The sequence below is a fragment of the Siphateles boraxobius genome, unplaced genomic scaffold, assembly GCF_051911475.1.
Source record: "Siphateles boraxobius isolate OS27281-9 unplaced genomic scaffold, OSU_SipBor_1 43, whole genome shotgun sequence".
Lineage (NCBI taxonomy): Eukaryota > Metazoa > Chordata > Actinopteri > Cypriniformes > Leuciscidae > Siphateles > Siphateles boraxobius.
The window spans coordinates 2,238,782-2,251,421 of record NW_027509064.1 but is presented as its reverse complement, the minus strand read 5'-3'; the positions used below and the strand labels follow the sequence as shown (position 1 = coordinate 2,251,421).

General features: G+C 37.6%; 1 protein-coding gene and 1 long non-coding RNA gene across 2 annotated transcripts in view; both read right to left on the bottom strand.

The window, feature by feature from the left end:
- LOC143708789 (uncharacterized) overlaps positions 1-12,640 on the bottom strand; it is a 686,037-nt gene that overhangs the window by 232,435 nt on the left and 440,962 nt on the right. The window lies entirely within an intron of this gene.
- On the bottom strand, positions 3,353-8,011 carry cited4a (Cbp/p300-interacting transactivator, with Glu/Asp-rich carboxy-terminal domain, 4a). Its single transcript, XM_077200081.1, has 2 exons — positions 7,859-8,011; positions 3,353-6,266 (listed from the first exon to the last, which is right to left on the bottom strand). The coding sequence occupies exon 2, from the start codon at positions 6,254-6,256 to the stop codon at positions 5,534-5,536; it is 723 nt and encodes a 240-aa protein (XP_077056196.1). The 5' UTR covers positions 6,257-6,266; positions 7,859-8,011; the 3' UTR covers positions 3,353-5,533.

Here is a 12,640-nt window from a genome sequence, read left to right as displayed (position 1 = left end):
TATCTACATGTATATTAAAATCACCAACAATTAGGACTTTATCTGCAGCCAATACTAACTCCGATAAAAAATCAGCAAATTCTTTGATAAAATCTGTATGGTGCTCTGGTGGCCTGTATACAGTAGCCAGCACAAATGTCAAGCGCGATTTATCATTTACACTAGATAGTGTTACATTAAGCACCAACACTTCAAAAGAAGTATATTCGAAACTAGACTTCTCAGTAATTCTGAAGATATTACTATAGATTACAACAACACCACCCTCTTTTCCTTTCAGACATGGCTCATTTTTGTCACAGTAATCTTGCGGGGTTGACTCATTTAAAGTAATGTAATTGTCCGGTTTTACTTAGGTTTCTGTCAGACACAACATGTCATAAACTGTAATCATATCATTAACAATAAGTGCTTTTGAAGTAAGGGATCGAAGATTCAGCTTTATCATTTGTTCATCTGTATTATATCTATTTTTATTAGTTGAACATCAATTAAATTTTTACCCTTAAATGGGTTTGGGAGTTTTAAGTATTTCCTAATTTGGGGAACAGACACAGTCTGTATGATGATATCCAGGTGAAAGAGTCTATATGTGATAGGATTTATCTGACCTCAGTGACGTGAGACAGCTAGCTGACGGTCGGTTAAGCCAGTTTGTCTGCTTCCTGACCTGAGCCCCAATTCATGTTTGAGCTCTAAGACTATGTGCCATATTACTAGAGAGAGGAGCGGCACCATCCCAGGAGGGATGAATACCATCTCTTTTCAACAGGTCAGGTCTGCCCCAAAAACTTTTCCAATTGTCTATGAAGCCTATATTATTTTTCAGTCACCACTTAGACAGCCAGCCATTGAGTGAGCACAGTCTACTAAGTATCTAATCACTCCGGCAAACAGGAAGGGGGCCAGATCAAATTACAATGCCTGACATCGTACTTGTGAGTTCACACACCTCTTTAATGTTAATTTTAGTGATCTCCGACTGGCGAAGTCGAAAATCATTAGTGCCGACCTGAATAATAATCTTAGAGAATTTACGATTTTTAAGCACTTTTTAATTTTGCTTTGATGTGAGGCGCTATGGCTCCCGGCAAACATGTGACTATGGTGGCTGGTGTCTCTTTTCTCGTTCTGTGTAATATAATCACCAATAACTAGGGCACATTCAGCAGGATTCTCAGTGGGTGTTTCACTGAGTGGGGAGAACCTGTTTAATGTTGTAATCGGAACGGAAGAGCGGTGTTTTGTCCCGCGACTACAGCGTCTCATGGTCACCCAGTTGCCCTGCTGCATAGGCTCTACAGACGGAACCGAACAATGTACAGAGTTCACTAAGCTTGTTGCATCGAAAGCATCATCTAAAGCCCTTGCATTCTTACTATCCTCGATTAAATTTTGGATGCGTATCTCTAGTTCTGAAATCTTCTCCGTCAGCCTGACTATCTCCCTGCATTTATCACATTTGTAGTCCTCACCGCTGACAGAGAAGGCTATACTATACATGTGACACGAAGTGCGAGTGACAATAACAGGTGAAGACATTACTCACCGTGTTTGTTGACTGATCCTACTCACTACAGTTGTTTGATGGACTCGTAAAAGGTGCGAGCGCACACGAGATGGCAAGCACGGATGGCAGGTTAACAGCCAAGCGAGATACTAGTGTGTTGTGCTAGCGGTGATGATTTAGATAAAAGATAGCGATGTCAGATTAATGTGATAGGCAATATTAGACAATATCTAATATATGTTGATGAGTAAGTTATATTTAGCAATATAAACAAAAGGAATGATAGTAAATAGAGATTCAAAGCAGAAAGCTATACGGAGCATACAGACGCAAACCAGCAGACAGGAGCAATCGATCAGAGTGTAAGTGTCTGCTAAATGACTACTTACTAAATCCATATGTTATACAGTAACAGTTGTTTTAACATGCTATCAAATGGCTATCTAGAATTATTAATTTCAGTCATATCTAAATTCACAGAGCTCAGGCTAAAATACTTATGCTGTTATAGATGTGTCTAGTTTGAGGAAGGTGCCAGACAGTGACATTTCATGGCTGTGACTGGAGACTGCGATTTGATTAACATGCAGTGTGGATATGCAATCATTCAGTAATACATAGCACTGACAAATATCCACTTTATACATATGGATTTTGGTGTTTATAGTTACAAGATGTTCTGTTTTAACATGAATGCAGGGTAATGTAGAAAAGCACTGGCTAATATTGGTTTGGTGAATATTATAGTACAGTATGCACTATCCATATCCACTGTCTGGTAACAGGTTTAAGCCCATCCCTGTTTTATGGATTTTATGTAAGTCTAGTGTGTTTGAGACAGAACAAAGCAACAGAATGTGAGCAATTGTCCGTCAGATGAGACGCTCAGACCTGATCCCACTGAGTAAGACAGATTAGATCATCGGCTATGGGACATCCACTCTCGGATAACAGAAATGCTCTAAAATCTAAAGAGGATCTGTAAATAAGACACATGAAAACTGTAAATAAAGCAAAACACTTGAACATACAAAGACAATTTTCAATTTCTTGATGTCTTAAATAAAACAGATGGTGCCTGCCTTATCATTTCAATGTTTTCTATTGATTTATGTACTGTGAATGGTAAGGATTATTTTAATATGGAAATTGTGCACTAATTTGACTGGAGACATTTGCACAGTCATATTTGGGATTGGCAATTATATTTACTAAGAGGTTTGATTCTTGCCAGTTATTTTTCTTGTTTGTAAACAATTGAAGTTCGCTTTTCACATTGAACGATGGCACTTTCTACCTGCCGCCAAACTTGCTGAAAAATCCAGCATAAATCAGTATGAATTCCATGTTGGTCCAGCTGGTTTATTCTGTTTAGATGCGGTATAGTGCTGGTCTTGCATAGTTCTGCTGTTCTCAAACAAAAAGGAGCTGATGGAGCTGGTCCGGCAAACCAGAAACCATCTAATGCTGGTGAGCAGCAATACTGAATTTTTCAGCAGGGATGTTGGTTGCTTAAATATAAAAAATAAATAAAATAAAAAATAAATAAAATAAAATATAAAAAAAAAGTAAAGGTGGCCTATCTCATATGCTGTCTCTGTTTTTAATCTGTGCCTGTTCCATTCAGAATCTAATATCTTGAGAGTATTTATGAAATATATGTGTTTTCCATTTTATGCTTTAACCATCACCTTTTTCCAGTTATTGTGTAAAATTCTGTACTGATATGAATATTCATTGGGAGAGAAAAAAAAACTGCTCAGAAACCAGCAAAATCTTGTGATTGTCAGTTTGTAACCATCAAAATTAAATTACACATACAATGACACTCATTGAAACCACTTCTTTAAATAAATATTTTATTTTCAATGAAAATAAATACATTTTCTTAAGATAGAATCAACAACATTTAAAAAAACCATTTGTGGGGGCATGGCGACAGTTCGTGACAGCACACAGTTTGGAAGAGAACATACAATCTCACCTGCAGGGAACAATCTGCGGGGTGGTTTGTGATTTACGATATACAGACTGGCAGGCTCAAGTAGCTTTAGGTTGAAATTAACATATTCCCTCCCTTTAAAAAAAAAAATAAAATAAAAAATAAGACTGGATCGCCGGGAATGTGAAAAATCATTAAATCATCAAACAATAATCTACAAATCATTAGATTTTTCTGTTGCTAGACGTGGTTTGTCTATAATTATCCAAGACTCACAAATTACAGAATAAGCATACGCGGGAAGACATTCCAGTCTCTAAGGATACAAGAAATACAGCTGACAACATTGAAGTCTGAAACTGTATTTCCCATTTCGTATGCATCAAAGACCTAAACAATCAGCTAAGTTGGAGTTGTAAAACACATAATATGACCCATTAGGTTCTGTCTTTTCTTGCTTGTGCTTTTTTTATTTGGTGGCAACTGTTCACAATCCCAAGCTGTACGCACAGCAATTACCCAAGCCAGGGCGGGTAAAGCTGAGGGAGTTGAGCCCAGCTCTGGTGGAACAGATTAACCTACTACTACTATATGCTGTGCTATTTCTATAACAACCCAACCCCCACAGTATATAACACAAGAACTACCAACATAACGACACAGGAAGTTCTCAAACCCAGCAGGGCAGCCGTTCCCAACTCTTCATTACACCCTGAGCAATAGCAAGCAAATGAACATGTCCATTTTGTAATTATCAGGCCATCTGAGATGACTGACCATTCTGACCTCAATTAAGAAGAAGGTTGTAAGTGTAATTTAAATGTAATCAAGTTTAAACCGGCATTCCCTGTATTCCCTGTTCGGGCAGCGAATAGGGAAACAACATTTTGTGCTGGTTTGTAAGGTTGGCTTTAACGCACATCAGGAAACCAGTGCTGTGGTTAGTGGTTGTTTTGAACAATAGTTGAACAATTGACATTCATGTTAATTTAGAAACAAGTAGAAGGTTTAATTCTTTATGCAGCATGTGGCTTAATGAATATTGTGGTCCATATTCCATGTTAACTGCAATAAGGAGCATATGAGCAAACAGGAACCCACCTTTTGAATCATATAAAGACAGCAGTTTCTTCCTCATTCCATGGAACAAGGTAGGAATGTCTACAGTGAATATTCATCAGTATCTGTGTAAAAAACTATAAGGCAGTTTTACAGTTCAGACTCATCAGCAGGGAGCACAGGCTCAGCATTTAGCAAGGGAGGCTACACAACATTCCACCATTTTCTACGCAAGTTTATCTAACACAGAAATATTCCTGAAAGCATCAAGACATATCCTATACGCAAGACAGTCTTTTTTGGGTCTAATTCAGTCAGATATAGCAACAACAAAAAAAAGTGTTAAATGTGACAAATGTTTACCATAGGTAATCATCTTTAAAATTTTGAATAGCTGTAGAAAGAAAATGACCAAAGGGACAGTGTTACACTGCGCACAAAGAATGTTTCATACCCAACCGCTACCACGTCACATACCATTTCAAATATCGTTAAGAGCTACTGGTAAAATCAACCCATTTTGAAGTACCAGCCTTCAATTCCCACTCATTCAAACATATTTTATCACAGGTCTTGGGGTAGGTTTGAGAAAAGGCAAGTCTATATCACCACAGATCATGTTTGTTTTTTGGTAGGTGTCATACATAAATAGATTTCTAAATGCTATTGATTCTAGTTGCCCCTGAGGAGGCAAAGCAGTTTCTGCAAAGTTCCAAGCAGACTTCATTTTCGACCATGTGAAGTTACATTCAACCCTGGGACACTCAGTCACCATTAATCCAGGATGACCAATGGGGCAAGACAAGGCCTGCTCACCAAACCCACACTTGTGCCCAGTTCTTCAAAGACTGAAGACCATCCAGAAGTCTTTTCCCTCATTGAAAGCAAAAAGTGTGCACTACAACATGCATAGCACAGCTTCACAGATACAGAGAACCTGGTTGTTTTAGCCATTCTCATCTTTCCCCAGCTTTTTCTTGATGACCAAGTCTTACTCTGATTTAAGGACCAGAAGCAGAATTTTAGCAGCTGACAGTGCTTGGTTGCTGCTTGCACACAAAGTCTGAGATGAAATCAAACTCGTTTTGTCCGAGGTAAAGCTCAGGAAGCTCTTGAATCCGGTCCAGCCCAAGTTCCAACACCAAGGATGTCAGAACCTCCTCATCAATCAAGTCTATGTCCATGACATTAAGGCCCAATGTTGGCCCGCCCATCCCCATCTGCATGCTTGCTAACTGAGCAGTACCCATTCTGTGCTGGACATTTCCCATGTGATGCCCATTCATAGGACCGTACGGGTGCCCGTGGTACTGGGTATTGAGTTTCTGAAGATGCATGCTCGCCATAAGCTGCTGAGATGCTGTAAGGCCTCCTCCACCCATATATTGCTGTGGGTGTTGGTTCTGCGGGTGCATATGATGGTGCTGGGTTTGAGGGTGACCTTGCGGTTGCTGATTCGGACCTCCATACATCATATTGGCTGGCTGTATTTGGTGGGGGTGTCCACCACTTATCTGGCCGTTAACCTGACTGTTCATGACGCCATTCATCACATTCCTCTGCCTCATGGCCGCCTCCATGGAGCTCTGGGGCCCCCTGCTGTAGTGCATGAGCTGCCCATTGGGAAGGGTCCGCAGACTGGGCTGGTGTCCGTGCACAGAAGGGCCGTTCATTCCCATGCGATACCCATGCAGGCCTCCACCAGCAGAGCCGTGGGTCATTGGCATCATCATGTGTTCAGCCATGCCTTTTCAACTGCAGAGATATGAGAAGAATAGCACATATTCAAGCAACCTTTCAGTATCAGCTGATAAACACTTTCAGTTTCTGGAAAACTATCAGTATAACACATCTGTGGAGCAAAACAATATTATTTGGCTAAAAAATTGTTACTTTGATGACCAGTCTCACATGCTTCTTAATCATCTGCAATCAACTTTCACTGATTCCAGTCAGTCCACTGTAAACATAATAATAAATATTTTTCTTAATCAGTATTCATGATTTGTTTTTATCAAAGTTTTTTTTTTAATGTTTTATGGTTAATTCAACACAATTTATTGAGGGTTATGGTTACAAGTAAGCAAATGTATCTTACTGATTACAATTTTTACCCCCACATATTTTGACACAGCATACTAAAACCCATTGTGGTTGTAAGCTTAAACAATGCAGATATATTAAGACTTGAGCCCTTAGCAGAAGAAATATAGCAGTAAGGCGCACCAAGCAGCCGTCAGGAGAATCAAAACAATAACAGGCAGGGAGGTGGACAAAGTGTGGAGCAAACAAAGCCAACCTACTGTGAGCAAGAGATAATGATAAAATGTATGATTGATTGTATCTACTCAAATGACAGGGTTGAGTTTAGAGTTTTGAAAATATATATTATATTAAACAACATTTGAAGTGCAATGCAATTATAATAAGTATTAATCTGTAGGCATATATCAGTTGGTTATACTCTCTGGATAAAGCAAATATATAATCATAACATTTTGAGATAAAATGTATAAGTAATTAATCTTTCCAATTCATACAGTTGACAGCATGCAGATCTTTTTTTTTTTTTTTTTTTTGGCAAACCATCAGTCTTATTCATTGTCAAGAAAATGTCATGTCTAGTGTTGTTGTCTCTCTTGTTGTATCTCTTAATTCAATAGCTTCAGGAGTGGATCAGAACATGTTTAACAGTTACTAACATATTTTTAGAAGTGCACAGTTATGTCGTAATTTGAGATAAAAATAAGAGATAAAGAACAATGTCGTATTGGGTCTATAGGGCACCAATTTCTTTATCTCTCTTTCTCTGTCTGTCTAAAACAAACAATTTCTCCTCTTCTTCCTACTAAGATTAAATCTTTCTTTAAATAAAATATAGGCTACAGACTTTCACAATCCCTGTCAGACCACAGTGAAACTTTCATTAAACATCAGCATAGACTACTGAATTTACTGTATTTAGAGAAAAGTTAAAACGTCATATACACTCATGAGATTTAGTTCAGTTAAAGCTCTGCATAGGGATATCGCACCTTTTTTTTAAAGAACATTTAAATACTGATACTAAAGTATAATATTATCTAATGACATATTGCCAAGCATAATGCGCATTATATTCTGAGAACAAAAGTCATACTAGAGTAACGCTTTGAGATCTAAGAACACTTAAAAACCAGAGCAGTAATAAAGGCACACTTAACATATCCAACCATATGTTCAACCATACAAATATTTAAATAGCCTATCGCTAATAGGTATGCTGATTTCGTGGATTTCATTTACAAAAAGAACAAAAGGTCCAGCCTACTCATTATCACAGTGATCTCTATATAAAAAGCACATACCGTCAAATAAATCCTGTTCTTGTAAAGATGCTCTTTCGTGTTATCAGTCTCTGTAAAGCAGCGCAGGTATCTCCATAGGCTGTACTCAGATCTGAACAAGCTGCTGCTGCTGAGCGCTTTCTGGGTCAGCATAAGGATTACACACACATAAAGAAGACCAGTTAGAGGGGCGGAGCAACATGAAGCCCGCCTCTCCTCTGCTGTGATTGGCTCTTCCTCTAAACGAAGACGTCACTGGCCAATTACTCACATGGCCTTCAGTTTTATGTGCACTGGCCAAACTCCAGCAATTACTCATAAACTAAAACACAACTCTTAAGTGCTGCTTGTTGTTTAAACATGTTAATTTCTTAAAGGAAACTTGATATTGGTAGTCTCAAAAGGAAACCTGTTTCATATTTTTAAAACCATACATTTAGGCTATCTCTCGCTTCTACACCTGTGGCATTTTATATTTTGAAGATACTAACAATACTGTGCAGTAAAAATATTTCTTTTATTTATGTGTCATATAGAATTCAGAATTATATTATAGATTTTTAAAGGATACTACATTTTACTGAAGAGGAAGGGCTCATTGATCAACTACCCAACTTTTAGTTCGACCTCTTTTATTTTTCATCTGTATTATAGTATTCTTATCCAATGTTTCTCAACAGAAATGGACATAAAGCAGGTCGCAGCTTTTCACTCTAATTAAAATGGAATATTTACCATTTTAAAGAGAGAGAGAGACGCACTGCGAGAAGAAATAAAACCTGCTGGCGTGAACATGTGCAATTGGAATGACACTAGCAGTGCTGTACTGCCCAAACATACAGTACTACATATATCATCACATGTTCATTTATACTATGCATGTCGAACAAATGTTTCTCGTGATCTTCAAAACCTTTTGATCTAAAGAGATTGTGTGTAAATGCTTGACAAAAACAAATTGTCTATATGAATATATATATATATATATATATATATATATATATATATATATATATATATATATATATATATATATATATATATACATATATAATTTAAAAGAAAATATTTCTATTACATGTTTGGATGAGTTGGAGCTGGTAGTGAAGAAAAGCAGCCTGTATACATGTGAACTCATTCAATACAGTTCAAAAAGCATATTATCAGAACAATGGTGAACTCTTCAAATAACCTCAAATATAAGATTAATATAAGTGTGCTGAATACTCACTCACTAAAAATACATATCACATAAATGCATTCAAAACAGTTAAGAGTCAAATTGAAATAACTCTATTTACTCACTCCTCCATCTCTAGAAAGGAATGTGTGACCAGAAGTGTATAATCCCCCCCTCTCTCTCACTCACTCTACATTCTCCTGTTCTTGTATTGTTTCCTTTGTCAGTGTGTAAATTAAGCCTGAATCAGCCTTAAACAGATTAAACAGTTCAAATGACTTTAACTTTGCACAGAAACCTTTCATCATAGCCTAAACTGTTAAAAAACAGAACTGTTAAATTACAGAATTTGTGATTAATTGTGTGCAATAAGACAGCATCTCTATACTATAATACTTGGGCCTTTGAATGATTTGAATGATGTGAATGAATACATTTGCTCTGTTTAATTCATCATGTGCTGTTTGTGCTACATACATGATTACCTCAAATTGTGAAGCTTGTTGAAGAGAGGTGTTCTTTTACTTTTCTAAAACTAATATATATGATTTTCAGTTTACCACATAAGCCTATAGACTTACATTGAAGGAGACACATCTAGGGACCAGAATATCATAGCTGGGTTCTTTGACTTGGGCCAGTAACTAATCACATAGTAAACGCTCTATCAACTGCATAGCAATGTCTTGGCTACTCCCTACTACACTCAGGGCAAGTGAAATTTGCATGGGCCACCACCTTTCTTCATCTTAAAATCTCCCTATGATAAACTGAGAAAATGTTGTCCTAACGTTGCTCCTTGTATGTAGGTGTTCAGTGCTAGACCCAATTTCTTTAGAAATTCCTGGTGGGGGTGTCAAAATGTGTCAAGAGCAAATGACCTAACTAATGCAATAACAAGATGAAATTAGTTTGTCTTCTATATCTGGATAGATTTTACATCAGATTATTGCAGAGGACGATGACCATAATGGCCCATGGAGTGCACAATTTTATTCACAAGAAAGTATTCTTAGAAATAGCACATAAAAAAAAAGACATTTCTTTAAAAATGAAGTGCACGCTTTTTCTGAAGTTATTGACACCAAATGGAATTGAAAAAATGATTATTTTCAAACAGCTTTCTCAAACATCTCACCCTTCATCTCTTACATGGTTCGATAAGTAGTCATACCACACACTCATGGCATTGCTTACAGTATATTATTGTAGCAAAAGTATAATTTTAAAAGTTTGGCAATGCTGACATTAGACATATCTTGATGGAAGTATGCAGTTTCCTGAGAAATCCATTCCGAACAGCTCTATAATATAAATAATTGTTATAGGCTTACCATAGTGATTTAGGGTAAGCCAGAAGTTTGGGAAGATACAGTAGATTAATGACAGTTATTTGTACAGGTCACATACCTACGTGTACTGTATATCACTCTTTCTTACTCTCACACTCATGCCATTTAATTCTGTTCAGTCACGAGTCATTAAGTTTCAACATGATTAATAAAGTTATTTCTAAACAATTACAGGCAAAGACTAACAAAATGTCATTGGGAAGGTAATTACAACCAACAGGTTCAATTTGTGACTTGTCATCCATTTGACCTTCAGATGGAGAATGAAAGCATTGGTAAAAAGGTCAAAGCGATGGACGGTCTCTTCTGACGCGTGTGGCAACACTGCAAATTATCCGTAGCAATTTGCAGGTGGTGTGTGCAGAGCATTTCCATAACAGCGCCTATATTTTCCCTCTCTCAGTCTCTCCCTCTGACATTTCATAAAAAAGTATCATGAATATTTTCACAGCTGTTTGGTTGTGTGTTTATATTGGTGTTTAGCATGCACACTCACAGGTCAGTAATGAAACCCACTGAGATGGACGTGGAGAGCAGAGTGCTATGGAAACAAAGATGAATCAGTTTTTTTTTTTTTCATGGAATGTGGTGATCTGAGGTTGTTTAAAAGTTGTGTAAAAGAGGGTTTTTAAAAATTGGGGTTCAAAAAAAGGGAAAGCTTTTCGGTAACATTTCAAAGGGAGAAACATTCCTTTTTAGGAGAATTTACACCCTAGACATAGCTCTTATGGAGCACTATATATATATATATATATATATATATATATATATATATATACAGTATATCGTCGCTGCCCTATGAAACTCACGTAGGCCTATGTCCAAAACTGTTACTTTTCAGGAGGTGAAAAAAACACCGTAATTTCAAAAGCAGTTGAACGTAGCGTTGCATACTTGGTACGGCATCTTTAAATGTAACCATATTCTTGCCAGTGTAACTGTGCGTTCACACCGCCGCCGGCGAGAGCGTCAAAGTGGCCGGAAGTCATTCATTTTCAATGAGAGCCGGCGGCGAGCTCCGGCGAAGGCGGCGCGGCGCGTCTTGGACGGTGAGAGCAGCGAGGAGAGTTGAAATCTGGTCAACTTTATGGTAATGTGCTATGACGCGGTTCGGCGGCAACCGGCGGCAACCAATCGGAATGTAGAAGTGCTCCGTTTGAGAGGATTCCAGAGAACGCAGGCCAGGTAACATTGGTTCCGACCACATTAGTTCCCAAGCAAAATGGAGGAGAAGTTAACGTCACACCAAACGCAACAACTTGATCGTCCATAATAATGTTGTGAGTTTGATAAGAAAAAGCCGCGCAACACTATTATAGGCAACATTTTCGCGCTAGAACGCTTGTTTTACAGCAGGAATGCAATTCATTTGCTGAAAACAACACTGATTTGACCAATTGCATTATAATTGCAATTGCAACAACCAGGACAGTTATTGTAATGTAGACTGCACACAAATCAATGTTAATGTTAATTAAAGGCCAAGTCTAGTAAACGTCCTATAAACTGCATATTGAAATTAGACTCGTAGTTGAAATAAACACAAAAGCCACACCACACAAATTGAATTTATTTATTTCGTTTGCAAAGTAAATATAATTGTCTCTTTCCATCTGTAATTTTCTTACTTTCACATTTGAAATATATTATTAGGTTAACTTATACCCTACGTGTGGCCATCTGCACAAAAACTGATCAATATGCTTATTTGCTTGCGGCCGCTTTAAATGAAGTTTAAAAAAAGATCAAGCATTCGATCTACATCAGAGCGTCCACGAATCTTGCACGGCGTTGTTAGCAGGGCGGCGAGAGCGTATTTTGCCACTCTCGCCGGCGGCGGTGTGAACGTACAGTAATGATATAATCAACATTTGACCAAAATCGAGTTTAAATGGACATACGTGCATATTTTACAGTAACGGTGGTCGATACGCGTTCTTCCGATCATTAATTAGAATGACCAAGTCGCGTTTCATATTGACAAATGAATAGGCTACGCTCAGTTTATTAAATAGCCTACGTCTCAGTTTATTAAATACGCTCAGTTTATTAAATAGCCTACGTCTCAGTTTATTAAATATGCTCAGTTTATTAAATGTCTCTTGCAAACTATGACGGGACAATGAATCAATACACTGACATGGCAATGCTAGACTGATACTTTGTTTGCACAGTCCTACCGTAATTTTGTGAATATATAATAAATATATATAATAAATTCGGCTATCCAATGCTGAGCTTCCAGAGACGCTTAAGATGAAACTTCACGAG

Coding starts and splice junctions, on each gene's coding strand:
- cited4a (XM_077200081.1), bottom strand. CDS start 6,256: ATGGCTGAACACATGATGATGCCAATGACCCACGGCTCTGCTGGTGGA.